This window comes from Pleurodeles waltl, chromosome 4_1, assembly GCF_031143425.1.
Source record: "Pleurodeles waltl isolate 20211129_DDA chromosome 4_1, aPleWal1.hap1.20221129, whole genome shotgun sequence".
In the NCBI taxonomy this organism is placed as follows: Eukaryota; Metazoa; Chordata; class Amphibia; order Caudata; family Salamandridae; genus Pleurodeles; species Pleurodeles waltl.
Genome location: NC_090442.1, coordinates 288,296,722 through 288,315,635, shown reverse-complemented (window position 1 = coordinate 288,315,635; position 18,914 = coordinate 288,296,722). Strand labels below are relative to the sequence as shown.

Sequence of the window (18,914 nt, the reverse complement as noted above, 5' to 3'; positions counted from 1 at the left end):
CTGGGCCAGAAGAGTGTGGTACTCAAAACGTTTGGCCCCGAACATCTGTCTTCCAATTAGGTGACTGCTTCAGGAGTATCTTCTGTCACAGCAGTATGGCAGAGTTCTCCACTCAAATCTGCACAATCTACAACATCATGCATGATAATTGAGTAGTGGTAGTTGACTGCTTTAGATCTGCTTCCAGAAGTTGTGAATGTCGTACTTGCTGCCAGATGCCCATCCTCTTAAGTCTATTTACACCGAGCAATCAAATGTGTGGCTGGGTGGAGACTGCAAGGCAGTCCCTTTGCAAGCCAAACTATCAGATGGTTTTTATTTTCCCTTACGCCCAGCAAGGTCTTGCAGTGAGCACTCGTAAACGTTACTTGTGGGCCCTTGCGACCTTTTTGCATTTGCTGGACCGATCGTCTTTTTTTAAATCACTTGTGATGTGGTTTATTTTATTTTTAAGACATGTTCCTTCTCAACCCATTTGTCATTCAACAGTGGGATCCTAATTTAGCCCTGATGTTCCTTATGCGCTTCCCCTTTGATCCCAACACAGCTGCACATTCTCTTCTGACTCAAAACTGTCTTTCTCAGTGCGATCACATCAGCTCTTCATATGAGTGAGCTCCATGGGCTCCTGGTGCAGCTGTCCTACACTGCTTTTTTTCTTGCACAAACTAGTGTTGAGACCCAGAGAGGGGCTTTTTTCCAAAAGTTGTGACTTTTCACATTGGGCAGTCCCATATCCTTCCAATTTTTTTTTTTACTCCTCCTCAACTCCGCCCCCCCCGCAGACCCCGCCCAGCCTACCTGCCCCAAACAATAACATGTGGCTGTAAGAGTTTAGTGATTCATACCAGAAATCTGGAATGTCATTTATCCTCTACAATATTTTGTCACAGTCCACATTCAATTATGTTGACGTTTCACCCCTATTAGTAGATAAGTTAACAGCGGGTCATCATCAGCAATAATAGTAATAGGAAGCACCTAGAAAACATAAAATAGCATACCAATTAAATAATACATTAAAGGCACCCTTGTGTGTTCATGAAGTACACAAAAACAAGACTCCAATGGCAATGCATCCCCAAGGAAAGAAACACAGTGGGCCCAGATGCCACGATGGATCAAAAACAAACTTACCAATAAGGCACTCGGCTGATTCATCCACCATGGTCGTGTTACCAAAGTCCTTGAACTACCAAAAAATTTCGCTTTTTAATCACGAGAAGATGGCGGCCTGAATCCGCACGCCCTTGCAACCGGACTAACCCTTTCACGTGTGCAGATAATCCTAGTAGAACCACTAGTAGAGAGAAGAGGTCAGACTTAAGTCCAGCGCTCTATTTGCAGGCAAAATGCCAAACAAAAAAGTCAAGCAAAATGCACAACAAAGTAATGCTGAACAGCCACTTAAAACCCAGTTTAGACATCAAACTACACTTGTAAGGTTTTGTTAGAATTGGTTCCATTATAGGCACCCTCGCTTACCGCAGAGTAAAAGCCAGTACGAGGTGTGTCCCTACACGTCACCCCAAAGGATTTATGTAGTGGGAAAATAAGTCATTCCACAATGCTAGAGGGCAAATATCTAGAGTTTAAACAAACAACCTTGATGTTGCCCAAATATTAAGAAAACAAAACCCATGGCAATGTATCAAAAAGCGACAGAAAATCTCCCCATAACTTAAAGAAGCAGCCCAACATCTGCAAACACTCGTACCTTGTTTGCCATAAAAGAAATGCCAAAGTGGATTCCGGCCCTTCCGCTCTGATACTGCATTACTGCATATGTCCTGGATGCCGGGAAAGCTTAACGCCAAGGCGTCCAGCCGTCAGAATAAAAAAGGCGCACGCAACTTGCACGTTGTGAAGTCCCGAGCGCCATCTGGTGGCCGAATTAAAGAAGAAAAATAAACATCGAAGCCAAGTGAATTATATTATATTACAAAAAGGATTCCGAAAAAACTTGTAAACGCGATTAGCTAAAAATCCACCAATCAGGAATTAAGGGATAATCAGGTAGCCCGTACCGCTATCCCCATTGCCCCATGTATTAGGGGCATAAGGGCCTAAAGAATGGCAATATTTAACGATACATAATGGACCATAGTTTTGACAATTACCCAACTAGATCTCCAAGGGTGCCTAAGCAATATTAATCAGCCGAGTGCATTACTGGTAAATTTGTTTTAGATTCATCGTGGTATCTGGGTTCCACTGTGTCTTTCATTGTGGGTGCGTTGCCATTGGAGCCTTGTTTTTGTGTAATCCCTGAACACACATGGGTGCCTTTAGTGTATTCTGTCATTCGTATGTTGCTATATGTTTTCTAGGTGCTTTCTATTACTACTATTAGTCCTGATGGTGACCCGCTGTTAACTTACCTACTAAGAGGGTTGAAACGTCGACACAGAATTTAATGTGGACTGTGACTAAAAGATATTGTAGGGAATTAATGACATTCCAGATTTCTGGGAGTTATGTTATGGAATCACTATAAACTCAGATAACCACATGTTATGGTTGGTACAAATATGTAAATATCACTGGTACACTTGAAGTTCACTTACTCACTTTTCACTGCATTGTCACTTTTGTAGGAGCACTTTCATACCCGATTCTTTTGTTCTTTTTTTTTTCTTAATTTTTTTACTGTTTTTATTGATGTTCTAATGGGTATTAGTACTTTTCTTTATGAATAAGTTTGCTCTTCTAAAAAGAAAAAAAGGATTATTACTGTAGTGAATTTAATTATACAGACACCTTACCTGTTTGAGAGGGAGGTTTTTCTTTGCCATGGAAGTTGAGGCTTATATTTCCCCCGCACTGGACAATTTTTTATTTTCTTTCACCGCCCGAGTCCACGGATTATAAGGTTTGCCCCTTTTTTGGTATATATGCACATTAGACCAGAAGCAGCCTCCAGAAAGGTGGAAGGCTTATTTAACCAGGGTCAAGTCTGCTGCCACTGCGTTGGCGCATGGAGTGCCTGTCCTTGACTTGCCAGGCCTCGAGGTGGGAGTCTGTGCATGCGTTCACAGAGCCCTACTGCCTTGTAAGCCAGGTCCGAATGGGAGAACATTTGACATGATTGGTTGTACAGGACTTTGATCTGAGCCCACTCCACAGACCGTCCACCTAGGGAGATACACCTTTGGTGTCTATTCAAATGGTGAGCAATCTGGATTTAAAAGTATCCATCAGAAGGACAAGTTAGTTACTTTAGGTAACACTTCCTGTGGTCGATATTTCAACTGCAGACTCCTTACTGCCCTCCCACCTCTCTCTCTTCTCACTTTATGAAAATGTCCAAATTGGAGATCTGCAAATTGGTACCCCCAGGCGCAGAAAGAGTCAAGTCTGAAACTGACGGCGTGCAGTGGTGGTGCTTATATGCAGCTCCTTTGCCACTTCCAGGGCAGAAAGAAGTCACTGTAGGGCTGCACGGTGCAACCTGGCAGCTTGCAAGAACACTGCTATGAGAATTTCTGGATCCAGTCTGGCTCCTATGAAACATTTTAAAGGTGAGGAATCTGTGGTTAGAGTATCCACTAAAAAGAGCTACATGAAAGGTAATTCAGTTGTTCATAATAAGCAAACGATCTTTAAATTACATAAATTAATGTAATTTATATTTTGCAGGTTATTTCCTTTTATTTGAGCTGTATTCCAGGGTCCCAACATTCCAAAACATTGGAAAGGTTATGTTCCATGATGCCTTCTAATCCTGGATTGGCTCTAAGGTGAGAAGCAAGAGAAAGAATACATGTGTTTTGGCAATAGGTTGGTAATAGTACATATTTTCTAGCAGACTCTATTTTTTTCCTCCAGAAATGTATTTGAAAGTTGTAATGACACACTAAACATTATATTTATGATGGAATCTTTTAATTGCAAAATCCTCACCTTTTGAATTCTCCAAAGTGCTAGTAAGGATCTGGTGTCTCCCAGTCACCGATAGGTGGCGCTGTCTGGGTAGCAGCTCTATCCCATCCCTGGAAGTGAAGACACGTAGCTTGAATACAGGCCCCACCCCTAAGTGCCAATGTTGGCTCCTCTTTTTCACACCCTTTGATATGGACCTGGACCTCTGTTCCCAAATCTTTCATTGTTTATACCGATTTCACCAACATCTTTTTGGCACGGTACAGAGGAGTTTCCCACTAAAACTACATGGTTTATTATGCCGTGTCAAACTTGCAGGAAACATTTCTGATGGAGACTTCTAAATGCATGCTACTCACCATCTGAATGTTCGTCATATCCGTTCCTTTCTTTCCACACTTCCAGATGCAGATCATTAGCTACCTCTTTGAGGCCTGTTTACCTCAAACTTTACTGTGTGCAAGGGAAATGTCACCTCTCAAAGTGACCACTTTAAACCTTGTAAGGAGTGCTGTAAGCACATGTCTGTAAGACATCTTCATCACAGTTGCCTTTGGTGTCTGGGATCGAGTCACAACTCCAAGGTCTGCAATGACGTGCATTAATGAACCCGACGACCCTAATGACCGCGAGGCAAAACTCTACATTGCCACACACCAGAAGACTCAATTTGTAAGCGGCCCAAATCCAAGGGTCGTTCTCGGTCCCTTTTCTGATCCAAAAGTTGTAGTCAATACATAGGTTAATCATCATTGTTCTCTAAATCTTTAGGTACTTAGAAGAAAAAACGTAAAAATCCAGGCAGGACTCTGCCCTCTTCCCAAAACCTGTGAAGGCACAAGTGTGTTGCCATACCGCTCAATCTCCCTCCTGAAGTTGATCGATGTCCAAATCAATCCCACAACTTTGTCTGGCACAGCCACCGTTTCTAAGGCCATTTCTGACCCTGAGACACATTTAAGAGTTAATGCAAGGCTATGATTCCTGCCAGTTCCTTGGGAGCCAATCCCTACTCCACTGATGCCAGACAACTAAGTGCCAATTGTGCTCTTCGACCTCAACCAAGGCTGTGCTGGGTTTCTCTTGAACCTCTGCCATCTCCATCTGACACATTCAACATCCCACCTCCGCAAACATTCGTTTTGTTAAGATGGATTTTGGTAATGACAGATGCTGCTGATGAAATTTGCCTCCTATATCACAAAGTAAACTGGTATGTTGACCTCAGATGCCAGTAGTGTTGACACCTCTTCTGAATCTGCCTAGTCTCACCCCCAGGTCCTGCCACTGAAGAAAAGGCTTCCATCGCTATGGTCATGAGATGGCAGAGGTTCTCGATGTCCAGCTCTCCAATTTAGATATCTAAACCAACATCCTCACCAAAGAATTCCAGCTGAGATGAACCACTACAAAGCCCCTACTTTCTTTCGATGAGGCAGTAACTGATCTCTTAGTGGCCTGGGCCAAACCTTATTTTGGCCCCCAGTAAATTGTCGAATTGCACCAACCTACCTATAAGGGCCTCACTTTTTTGTTTCGGTATCCCTTTTCTGAGAGTATGGTGCAGGCTTCCGCCAGTCTGACAAATCCCATAATTTTCCTGACTATTCCCATGGATAGGGAATTAAAGAGAGTGAAAAACCAGGACCTGACACTTAGACGTTTCCCTCGAGTCTTTTGTACCCAGGAGAGTGGTCTGAATGCAGCTTGAAAGTCACAGCCCAGAGAGGGAATTGACTGTGCCTGCAATTCTGGACACCTGGTAGTCCAGTGGTGACTGGACTTCGGCCAGACCAGAGAGGACCTCGTGGGACATGGAGCCTTGTGTCCAGGACCCCCTCATCACCGTCGTGGACTGAGGCATCCCTGCAGAAAGACCTCCCGTCAAATGCGTCTCATAAAACATTTGAACAGCACCAAAACTATTGAAGTGGAAATTGGCAAAACACAGAAAAAATCTGAGACAATTTATAAAAATCGACTATTTTTATTAACATTTAGGGGCTAGAATGAAAAAGATCCACCGGAGGGTTCCGGAGATATAGATTTTAAAGGCAGTAATAAATCAATGCAATTTCACTCAGCTGCAAACAAGCTTTGACAAAGTTAACGAATTGAACACTTAGAAACTTTTTCAAGGAAATTTAGGTAAGTATCGCTGTGGTCTGTTAGATGTACTTGGATTGACCCACTCCGACAGGAAGCTAGACATGGGGACCAGCAAGGTCCTCAAGGACAGTTACCTTCACAGAGGAAGCAGCCCTTCAGCAGATCCAGGCATTTTATCAGTATCGCAATGGATTCCCATGGAGTGGCCTTGATGCAAGCGATGAAGGATGCTTTAAGAATTATGTGAATGCAATGTGGTCAACCAGGGTCTTCCAGCAGGGATTCCTCAGTCCACAAAGAAAAGGGGGGGGCTTTTTGGAGGGTCGCTGTTCCACAGTCACTACTGGACTACTAGTAGCCCATTGTTGCGGTCATAGCCCAATCCTTCTTGGAGTGATAACTTTCCTTCTGAGGGCCTGAAACTCTCCAACAGAATTCCTGGGTTCAGCCCACTCAGGTGACCTCGGTGTGTCGGGAATTGGTCCTTGGTGCTGCATGGCAATGGTAGTAGTGACTTGAAGGCTTTGGGCTACCAACTTGCCCCAGCATGTTTCTTCCACTGGACGGGGCTGGCACAGTCCCTTTCTTTGCTAGCCACCAGGCACAGCAGGTGCAGTCTTCAACGGTCCATCCTCTCTTTGCTAGTCCCTTGGCGCAGCAGGACAGCCCTCATTTGGTCCTTCTTTCAAGTTGGTCGAGATCTGAGTGCTGGGTCCAGGGGTGAACTACTTACCTTCAGAAAATGCCCTTGGGGTAGGGTATGGTTGCCAGTGCGCTATCAGGTTCCCTCCCTCCTGAGGACCACTTCCTGTGAAGTGTGGCATCTGGCTATCCCAGGATGCACCATTCTACCCACTGCCAAATGGCAAGACCCCTCTCCCTACACTCACCGCACCCTGGCCCACCTTCAAAGGTGTGGCTTCCAAGGGGCTACACGCCCCTGGAAAAAAAGTTTAGACTAGGCTTCTCCTCTCCTGTCTGTGCCAGCCTATCTGCCTAAAAAATAAGAGTGCCTGCGTCCTAGGTGTTATCCATTTGCCCTTCAAAGGCGGCTTCTCCTTTGAAACTTGCCTTTGGGGTAACACCTGTGTGACTTCCTGCAGGAGGGAGGTGACACTTCTCTCCCATGTTGGCCCCTACTGCGTCCTTTTGTAGGAATCAGTACCACGTCTCCCCAGGAGGGCAGAAAGATGTCTGCAGGACAGGCCCAATGTACTTCAGTAAACGAGCACTGGAAACCATGGGTAACTAAAGTGGCAACTTTTAAAGTTGCACTTTGCTCACTAGTGACATTAAATTCGATTTAACCATTAACTCTCATTCAATGCACTGATTCCTTTGATATCAAACAGTACCACCCCTAATAGTACCATTCAGAAGTTATCAGAGCTGGGGTACGAGCCTGTAACTCTTTACTTGATAATGTGGCTACTGGCCTTTCCACAGTAAACACAACCATTTAGACTTTTTACTGCTGTAACATGTAAAAGTACAGGTTCCACATTTTAACATGGAGCACCATGCCGTAGGACTTGTTAGCCTGCCATAGGAGTGACGTACATACATTAAAAAGGAAGGTTTGTGCTTTGCCATTACCATGGCAATGTCTAGTTGGCATTTTTAAACTGCCCTTTCAGTCTGCAGCGGCAGACTGGGAGCCATGTTTTACCTTGCCTCTCTCTCAGGGTGGCACAACAAATGCTGCAGTTTCTGGGGCATATTCTGACTTACAGGTCCTGGGTACCCCTAGTACTGTATACTAGGGACTTACAGGTAGGTTAGGCTATGCCAGTTGGATACAAGCCAATTAAACATACCATTTTAAGGGTCAGAGAACATGCACTGAGTCTTGAATAGCAGGGTTTAGAGCATTTCAGTCTTATTACACCAGTACCTAATAGTCAAAATGGAGTCGGAGTAAATCTGCAAAAAGCCTGGTTCCTTACATTGAGCATTTTCTAATATACGCTGCATCAGGGTCACTTCAATTGGAATTCATTGAATGGGGATAAGTACCTGGAACTGATGGATGTGTGCTTTTTGTGAGGAGGTAGCTGTTCCTCAGGGCCTTGCTGGTCCCTCTGCATGACTTAGTTGGTCGCTTAAGTAATTCTAACCTACCTCATTACAAATTGCCCACCTTTTTGTTGAAAAAGTTTCTAAGTATCAAATTTGTTGAATTGGCCAGTGCTTCTTTGCGGTTGATTGAAATGCTGGAATTTACTGTACCTTGTAAGTTCTGTATCTCAGGATTCCACCGGTGGATATATCTTGTTGTGGTGTTAAAAAAAAAAAAAAAAAAAGTCTGTTTTTAGAAATTGGTGTCGAATTTGTTTGGTATCTTGTCGATGTCGTTTTTGGGTGCTGTTTAAATGCTTTACACTTGTTACTTTATGTAAGCCTTCCTGCTCAGAACCATAGCAACCCATGGGTGAGCTTAAGATTTGACAATCAAAACCTAAGGCTTTTAAAGGGGCTGGTCAGTGTACTACATGGTGAGGTTGCACAACCACACCTTATGGTGCACCCAGTTTCCTCACTAGGCCCAACATCAAGCAGACCTCCACGACCATGTCCAGGTTTAGAAGAAGACCCCTTTCGCTTACTCGGCCTGGTTGACTCCATGTTTGCACGCTCCCTGGGCTGTGCTTGTGTGTTTTTGGAGGTGCAGGTCCATTTGGATCGGAGATGCCTCTGTGGCTACAACATTGAAGGCATGTGGTTGCTGTACACGAGCGCTGTCTAGCGCTGATCGCAGTACATTTGGCAGCTGTTCCCTCTGCCCCTGGGATTCTCCCAACAGTTCTTTGGGTATTTATTCCTTTGTTTGCCTGCCCTCTATTTTGTAGTTGCTGTTACTCAGGTGGGTTCCATCCCCAAAATGGTAGCTGCCAGTCCAGATAATGTTAATCTTTCTCCAACTACACATTATCCTGGCTGATTAGAGTGTCGCGTGGGCTCTCATTATCCTAAATGAGACTACTGGATTTCTAGGCAGCAGGATCGATAACGGTGTGGGGGACTGAGTCTGACCCACGTGTAAGGAACTCTGTCACCCTAAATCCGGTTTTTGCTCCGGCTAACTAGCAGTGCCTCATTTCTGCCATGAGGAAGAAATGATTTGGCAGCCGAGCGCATGACATCTTTGGAACTTCTTAGGGAAGTCGTGGTCACTCAGATCCAAACCAACTCTCTAATTTCCAATATGATCTCATATACAAATGACAAAGACAGTACAAGTTTTATATAATGTTTTAATAAAACAACTGTATTTTAGATATTAAGGCGTGTGCCGCAATAACCAGAACAATACAACACAGTAGGATTGAAATAGTCACCAGGAGAGTAAAACATAAGAACAAAGCTATCATAGTGTCTAACAGTTTCTACTCTCCCTCTGCTTGTTCTATTTAGAGCACAGCATGTTAAGCTTTTAGCTTGCCTTTCAGAATCACTGGGGAGACATCAGCCCTCATACCTGAGCAAAGACCTGTGATCTTGGTTCAGCATCTGCAACGAGGCAGTCAGCGTCTAGTTGTGGTTCCCTGGTCGGAATCTCCCTCTTGCGTGTATTGGGACAAGGAAGTGATTTTATAACTAACATGTCATCGTGATCACAAAATGTCCCTACGCAGGAATGCCAAATCTAAACACCTACCACGTCTATCGGCAATGTACCAGACTGTATCCTTGACTGAAGCACAGAGTAAATATGTTATGGAGAACTCCAGTGCTGAAGTAGGCAAAACAGTGTGATATGAATAAAAAAACAACACCGTAGAACTGGCTATTTGAAAAATAACAGTACGAAGCCTAATAAAAAGCATGTAGAGCAAAGTGCACAGATGCTCTAAGCTGTCAGAAAATGAATAAAATATATTCAGGGCAAAGTGCACAAAGGCCTAAAGCCTGAAGCTAATGCGCAAAGAATACGTAAAACTAACCACACTACACCCTCCCCTTGTTGGTAGCAAGTGGTTCCAATAATATAAAAGAATGCCCCAAATATAAACAATATATAAAATCACATATTTCGACAAGGTGAGAAGACAACAAAGTCATAAATTTAGGAAACATGTGACCATAAAGCCAAATTTAATATACACTGTAGTGTCAATTTCGTAGGAGAGAAAAAATCCAATCGTCAGACAGAAGCAACAGAACGTAGGAGCTCCTCCACTTCGATATATGTCAATATCGGAAGATCCACGCCACAAAGTACCATGGAGCAGGTGTGGTCCAAAGCCCCAAAACCATTCAGGGCGGCACCCCGTGCAGGGCCTATGAAAGAGACAATACCATCTTCCTCCAGGAAGGGAATCTCATAAACCGCCTCACGAAGCAAGCGCATCCGTAGTGCACAAGTCTGGGAATGAGCCCTAATCGGGAACATCAACAGATCAGGATCGACCATTGGAGGGCGCTGCAGTGAGAGACAGAGAGCCAGTGCATGTTCAAACGAGCACCAAAGGCACCGAAACACGGGTTGCACACAATCCAAAACCGGTCTGAATGACAGAGACCAGTCACACTCCAAATTTCCCAGAAGTGTCGCTCCAAAATGCTGCATCATGCGTTCACGACACAGCTGCGCTGACGGGAGCAGCAATACAGGATCTCGTCGCGACGGGACAGCCATTGCGAAAAAATAGCAACAACAGCAAGACTCCAGCCAATAAAGCCAAAGTAATCGGGGAAACCCCCAAAAATGCTTCTGAAAAAAGAATGTATAGCCGAAGGTATCAAACCGAATATGGAAGAGAAGGTGTGAGCAAAACCAACACCAACGGCTTTGAAAAAATGTGCAATACCAGCAGTGCTGGATGCATTAAATATACGTCCCACAAGTTCGCGAAGTGACTTGGAAAGTTAGTATTCAAAAGGGACTGTATCTCCGCCGATGACCTTGCCACCTGAAGTGCGTAGGTCTCGCTAGCAGATGTAAGGGCCACATGCTTTTGAAACAATAAAGCTTTTAGCCGACTCAACTTGTCGAAATTAACCTTGGAAGTAGCAATATGAGGCCAGATGTCCGCTACCTCCCTAATTTGAGTGGGGGGGAAACAACACATTCCCGCAGCACGTAACGGCCTTGTTGACAACAACGTAAACGATTCCGGCACGCATGCCACAGCAGCGTTCGCTGTTAAGAACAATGTAACTGCTGTTAGAAAGCACCTGGAAAGTGTTCTTAATAACCAGGACTGGAACTCCCTTCAGATAACAAGCTAAGTTAGCAATCGAAGCGTTACACGCTCCGTGCAAGGACAGCGGTTTACAAACCATGGAATGGCTGACAGAAGCTTCGCATTTGCTGCCGCTAAGAAAAACCTCCCTCAAACCATTAACACATCTGTATTGAAAGGGAAGCTCCCACACCTCGTGTATGTAACTGTCTCCCAATAATTCATATCTACCCACCGGAATATGTTTCAAACAAGAAGTAAATTGCAGAGTGGAGATAGGCAAATTAATAACCCCATGAATCAACCACTCAGCTGACGGAATCTCAGCCACCGTGAAAGGCAGTTTCTCCAATTTCTAACATATGTCGCTTCCTTTTTAGCCATCAGTTGTTGACGAGTCAAATTAAAGGAGATAAAGATCTCTCTGGCACGAATGTGCTGCTATGGAACGCGACTTGCCTTCAAGGTCTGAAGAGTCCAACCCAGCTGCATGATGGACCGCGTCTGACTCTGCCCATGATATAAAGAAGACATGTCCGATTTAATAATGTCAATGGCAGAGGAAACAATGCTGTCAATCGTGTAAACACGGTCAGAAAGGGAATGCATGCTATTATCAACAACAGACAAAGTCTGCATCAGGTTTTCCTGATCAATCTGCCTCAACCGGGCTGCAGCCTCTTGTTGTGAAAGCTTCCAAATCTCATAAACTTCGTATAAGAACCTTTTCTTCTGTGGTACTTTGGGACCTGACAAAAAATCTTGTAAATCAGTATCATTAGACAGTAACGTGAGATGTGACTTAACTGCATCCAGCGTGGATGACTTCAACCATTGCTGACAAAGCTTCCCCACGCTGTATGTAGTTATAATATCAGCATGTTCTGGTGAAATGTAACGAGGGTCTACCCTACTAGTCCTGAACCCCCCTGAAGAGGTGACAAAACGTTGATGACACTTATTAGTGTCTACAGGCCATAATAACCACCCGCCCGGATGTATCGATGAAGTGTTAAGCGTACCATTCTGGACCCAATGTGTAAATTCACTAAAAGTAGCATTCACATAGTGCTGCCAGTTTTTTAATTTGGAAGGGACAGGTATACTAGGCAAATTTAACTCCCTAATTGTCGCCAAGCCCAAACAGCTAGTCTGTTGTACTGTGTCATTGAGGAAAATCATCTGCACAGGGATAATACATGCTCTAAATAACGTGTCCCTGCCTTGCATCTGCCAATTTTTCGTACCCCAAACACTTTTCAAGTCAACAGTCTTAAACCAGTATTCATACCCCTCGACCGAAAGTTTAGATACAAACAAATTGGAATACAGTAATTTAGTATCGGTCAATAACATTTGCTTATTAGAATACGGGTCAACTTTAAAATAGTAAGACTTAGCATTTCGTTGATCATGCCCAGAAAAATATGCAAATTTATCATAATACGTTTTCGAACTCCCTTCCGGAGGAGTCGAGCAATGTTCCCATTGCACATAATTAAATATGGACTTAGGGCTACTAGCTTTATGAATAAAGTGATGTCCATAATAGTTGTAGCAAAACATGTCACCATGATTATCTCTAAATTGGTAAGCATCTTCATCGTCATAGACAGTATAATATTGCAAATCTGTCAGCATAGAATCTACTGTCTTCACATCCCAATCATCCGAAACAATGCCAGGTATAACAATATCATTCATTGATAACTTGAGGACATACAGTATTTGAATCAATTCAGTGGGACCATATATATCAAACATTACTTTATCCCACACAATCCCATCCGGAATCGGTATTGCAGAAATGTTTACATTGGACAAGTCTCTTCGAACCATATGAGACGAAAAATGCGGTTTTAACAGTCTCCAAGTGCTCAATGTCAGATCGATCAGGAAGAAAATGACCATGTATTACCAGAAAAAAAATAACCACAAATCCCAACCATAATAAGAGTCATCACGGCCATAAAAAGCCACAAATAGTTCCAAGGAAAAACAAAATATGTGCGTTTAAGCCAACCCAGCAGCCGTTGTGGACCTTGGACAGAAGACATCGAGGACGAGGAGCCGGACACATCATTATCAGTGTCGTTGAAGCAGCCAGAGGCAGTTCTAGCAAAAGGTGCAACTGTGAACAAAGAAGCAGATGGAGGCTCTCGCCTTGGCACGCTATAAACCACATGTTCAGAAACATCTGTAGATCGCACAGCAACTTGATCAAAAGATTCCATATTAATCGTCGTCGGTGGAACAATCGCAAGATCATCATCCACCCTCCCCAAGCTCGGAGAGGAAACAGTGTCGGTGAAAATCACCTGCAGCGGGACTTCTTCCCCAGTAGTGAGAGGGATTCCGGAACTACTGGGTGTCCCTCTTGGTCTGCTGTGCAGAATCGGCCACATGTTGTAACTTGACATTATCAATGGAAACAAAGCGATTTCCTTTGGCCCCTCGCAGCGGTGGTAAAATCACAGTTCTCGTGCCGCTTTCCCCCAACACAGGGACAGGTGCTCGATAAGAAGGTCCAAATTCTTTTTTTGCTGCGACCTTTTCACGCACTAGATCCCAAATCCTGGGTATCCAACCAGTAGGCGTTACTGGCTCATCCTTAATTCCTGAGGAGGCAGCACTGGCAGAAGTTATCTTCACGGAATTGTTGTAAATCCTGCAAAACAGTGACACGATCATTTGTCAAAGGGCGTATCTGCCGCCTCCACACCAGGACCATCTAGATCAGGAACATACATTTGTGTTCCAAACAGGCACTCATATGAAGTACGACCCCTCAGTGACCTTCTAGGCAAGTTATTAAGTGCTCTCTGTACTCCATACAGGTGGGCTAGCCAACCACGACCCGTACCTATAACCCTGGCCGTTAAGGATTGCTTTAAATCACGATTTAAACGCTCCACAACAGAATTTCCCTCTGGATGAAATGGAGACGAGAATTGGAGTTGGACCCCCAACGAAGCCATGGTGTCCCTGAATGCCTTAGAGGCAAAAGCAGGGCCCTGGTCCGATTGAAAAGCCGCAACTGCAAATGTATCGACAAAGATGCGCAAATCTTTAATAACAGTTCGAGCGTCAGCCGAGCGTTGTGGCCATACCCACACAAATCTGGAGCACGAATCTACAGCAACCAAAATATATTTGTATGCTCTATCTGGTGTCAGCGGACCGCAATGATCCAAGTACACACTAAAGGTTTATTTGAAATCAGAAGGGGCGTCTAGCCGACGACGCTTTAATTTGTTGACAAATGTCACAACAAAGAACATATTGCTTTGTCTCCTGATAGAGACCAGGCCACCAGTAACAAGCCTGTAAAAGTGAAATCGTGGCAGCCACACCAGCATGTGCAGATGCCACCCCCTCATGTGCTGCAGAGATTAATCAAGGTCTCTCAATTTTATTGGGTAGTTCACGTACACCAATGCCTGGAATTGTAACAGTAGCATTCAGCGCACTATTCAAGCAGTAACTATATTTAGAAGGAAATCCTTTAGGAAAGGGCGTGCCATCGGCCGTAGCCTTTATGGCAGCCAAAATTTCTGTGTCTGGTTTGGAACTCGAACGAGTCACTGCGGCCACAGTGGCGACAGCCACTGCTGATTTCGCGGCTTCATCAGCCAAAGTATTCCCAGCAACGTGTATTCCAACGCGCTGGTGTCCAAGTGTATGCACAACATGGACATTAGGAAGCGTGTCCTTCAGATCCGCAACCTTACCCCACAACATTTTATGTTTAATGGTGTTGCATTTAGAATCTCTGAACCCATTCATCTTCCAATAGTGTAGATATTCATTGAAAGACTGTACACAGTAGTAGGAGTCACAGACCAGCAAGGTCAAAATCGCCGGATCCGCGTGCTCCAACGCTAACAATAGAGCTTTGAGCTCAGCCAGCTGTGCCGTGCAATCTCCCAAGGTTTTAGTATAAGTATGTCGGGGGCAGAACACTTCCCCCTCCATAGTGCCGCTCACCACCGCACATGCAGCAGAATACTGTTGTTTAGTCCCAACCGCTGGTTGCGCAGAGCCATCGGTATACATGACCACTTGATATTGGTCAATAGGCAACGTACCAGCAGGAACAGGGTACTCCATCTCATATTGAAGAAATTCTTGAGTCTGCAGTTTAGGGTCAAATATGTAATCTACATCAGTGGCTGTCAAAGACGTAGCCCATTGTATCCATCGCTGGTGTAAAGCTTTCGAATTAGGAACACTCGCTTTTGTAACTGCCTCTAAGGCCGGAATCGGGGAAACGACAATGATGCGTTGGCCCTGGGCAAGCGGTCTTTCTTTAATCACAGCCATCTGTACTGCAGTGAGTATTTTCTCAGTCTGTGCAAATCGTTGTTCTGCAGCAGAATACAAGTGAGACTTGTATGCAATCGGGACTGTCTCACCCTCATTAAAGGTGACATACGTAAAACCCAACAGCCCCAGGTATCACCCTGATGACTAAATGTGTCTTATTGTCCTGTGTATGTGTTTAACTGCTAAGAGATCAGTCTGTAACTCTCGTAGTATGTGTGTATGTTCAATCGTCCAAAATCTACTAGAAAAATTCGGGCGAATCAACTCGTATAAAGGTTTTATACGCGTCGCATAATCAGGAATGTAAGTTCTGCCAAAATTCAGAAACCCCAACAATGACTGGAGCTTCCGAACCGTATTAGGAGGCTGCAATAAAGCACATTTCTCCAAAAAATGTGGCGCTAAGCTCTTGCCCTCACTCGACAACTCATATCCCAGGAAAATGACGCTGAGGAAGGCAATCTTTGATTTTTTAAAAATTAAACTTCTAGCCAATATCAGCAAACCCCACAACAATGCGCGAAACACACCTTAGATGTTGCAGAATCTCATCGTCTGTCAGATATATGTCATCAACATATGATAACGCTTCATGGTCGAACTCGAGCAGCATTTCAGTCACACGAGCCGAAAACAGTCCTGGGCTATTTTTATACCCCTGAGGCAAACAACAAAAAAAATTCTGAGAGCCAAACGCACTGAAACTGGTATAGTCCCGACTTTCGGGCGCTATATTTTGGCAGAAAAATCCATTTGAGATATCTAACGTTGTTTTGTATTTCTTACACACTATATTATTCATAAACGCTGCGCTATGTGAATTCTGTATTGCATATGTGCGTGTATGACTATTCAAATGTCTGTAATCCACCACTATCCTATATGAATGGTCCGGTTTAGCAACCGGAAATAAGGGATTATTCATCGGCGAGACACAGGGCTCAATTACACCCTGGTACTCCAATTGTGTAAGAATTTTCCTAACCGATGCCCTTGCCTCAAATTTGATAGGATACTGTGGCTGCGGCTGAGGTTCGCCCTTAATTGGAATTACATGATAAGGTGATTGTCTATCCCACCCCACATTATTTCTACATAGGACGGGGGCCTGTGCTAGAGCCCATGTTTTTCTATAGGACTCCGCTAGTTCCCTCGGAACAAGTGGTGAGAAGGAAGGTGTAATAACCTCCTCCCCAACCGGACAGTCGCGAACAAAGTCAGGTGGCCAATCCTGTTCGGCCAGCAGAACATCATATGATTTTACCACATGGTCCCAAAAGATGGCGTGTACAATGCGGTCAATGTCCCCTTCCTATCGCAGAGTCACTTGATATACTCTATCAGGTTCAGAGACTCACATATCTGCCGTTTCGACTTGTATGAAGTCATCAGTTGCTTTCACCTCCAGATGCTCTAGAAGACTCCGGCGAACTATTGTGACCTCTGCCGTGCTGTCTAACAGTGCTAACGCCCATGTCTTGTTCGTCAAGAGAACTCTCTTCTTGAGCGGCATGTCTAACCGAGACTGCTGCCACTTTCTTCTTTTTAAATTGCTGTTTTTGTTGCAGCGGTTTCTCTTCTTGTTTAATAGAAACCTCCGCCGAGCGTTGTGAATCCTGTCTCGGTTTCACGTACTCTGTCCCCTGCTCTGACTGCCCACCTGTAAAGAAATGGCTCCCTGTTGCAGTTACCCCCCACTTTTTGCCTGATACTGATGCTGACTTGACTGAGAAGAGTGCTGGGACCCTGCTAACCAGGCCCCAGCACCAGTGTTCCTTCACCTAAAATGTACCATTGTATCCACAATTGGCACACCCTGGCATTCAGATAAGTCCCTTGTAACTGGTACTTCTAGTACCAAGGGCCCTGATGCCAAGGAAGGTCTCTAAGGGCTGCAGCATGTCTTATGCCACCCTAGAGACCCCTCACTCAGCACAGACACACTGCTTACAAGCCTGTGTGTGCTAGTGAGAACAAAATGAGTAAGTCGACATGGCACTCCCCTCAGGGTGCCATGCCAGCCTCTCACTGCCTATGCAGTATAGGTAAGACACCCCTCTAGCAGGCCTTACAGCCCTAAGGCAGGGTGCACTATACCATAGGTGAGGGTACCAGTGCATGAGCATGGTACCCCTACAGTGTCTAAACAAAACCTTAGACATTGTAAGTGCAGGGTAGCCATAAGAGTATATGGTCTGGGAGTCTGTCAAACACGAACTCCACAGCACCATAATGGCTACACTGAAAACTGGGAAGTTTGGTATCAAACTTCTCAGCACAATAAATGCACACTGATGCCAGTGTACATTTTATTGTAAAATACACCACAGAGGGCACCTTAGAGGTGCCCCCTGAAACTTAACCGACTGTCTGTGTAGGCTGACTAGTTCCAGCAGCCTGCCACACCAGAGACATGTTGCTGGCCCCATGGGGAGAGTGCCTTTGTCACTCTGAGGCCAGTAACAAAGCCTGCACTGGGTGGAGATGCTAACACCTCCCCCAGGCAGGAATTGTCACACCTGGCGGTGAGCCTCAAAGGCTCACCTCCTTTGTGCCAACCCAGCAGGACACTCCAGCTAGTGGAGTTGCCCGCCCCCTCCGGCCAGGCCCCACTTTTGGCGGCAAGGCCGGAGAAAATAATGAGAAAAACAAGGAGGAGTCACTGGCCAGTCAGGACAGCCCTAAGGTGTCCTGAGCTGAAGTGACTCTAACTTTTAGAAATCCTCCATCTTGCAGATGGAGGGTTCCCCCAATAGGGTTAGGATTGTGACCCCCTCCCCTTGGGAGGAGGCACAAAGAGGGTGTACCCACCCTCAGGGCTAGTAGCCATTGGCTACTAACCCCCCAGACCTAAACACGCCCTTAAATTTAGTATTTAAGGGCTACCCTGAACCCTAGAAAATTAGATTCCTGCAACTACAAGAAGGACTGCCTAGCTGAAAACCCCTGCAGCGGAAGACCAGAAGACGACAACTGCCTTGGCTCCAGAAACTCACCGGCCTGTCTCCTGCCTTCCAAAGATCCTGCTCCAGCGACGCCTTCCAAAGGGACCAGCGACCTCGACATCCTCTGAGGATTGCCCCTGCTTCGAAAAGACAAGAAACTCCAGAGGACAGCGGACCTGCTCCAAGAAAAGCTGCAACTTTGTTTCCAGCAGCTTTAAAGAACCCTGCAAGCTCCCCGCAAGAAGCGTGAGACTTGCAACACTGCACCCGGCGACCCCGACTCGGCTGGTGGCGATCCAACACCTCAGGAGGGACCCCAGGACTACTCTAAGACTGTGAGTACAAAAACCTGTCCCCCCCTGAGCCCCCACAGCGCCGCCTGCAGAGGGAATCCCGAGGCTTCCCCTGACCGCGACTCTTTGAATCCTAAGTCCCGACACCTGGGAGAGACCCTGCACCCGCAGCC

General features: G+C 45.2%; 1 protein-coding gene across 1 annotated transcript in view; it reads left to right on the top strand.

Annotated features, from left to right (window-relative positions):
- ZFC3H1 (zinc finger C3H1-type containing) overlaps positions 1–18,914 on the top strand; it is a 715,283-nt gene that overhangs the window by 616,791 nt on the left and 79,578 nt on the right. The window contains exon 31 of the mRNA XM_069228345.1: positions 3,640–3,740. Within this exon, the coding sequence (XP_069084446.1) occupies positions 3,640–3,740 (101 nt within the window). The remainder of the gene's footprint in view (positions 1–3,639; positions 3,741–18,914) is intronic.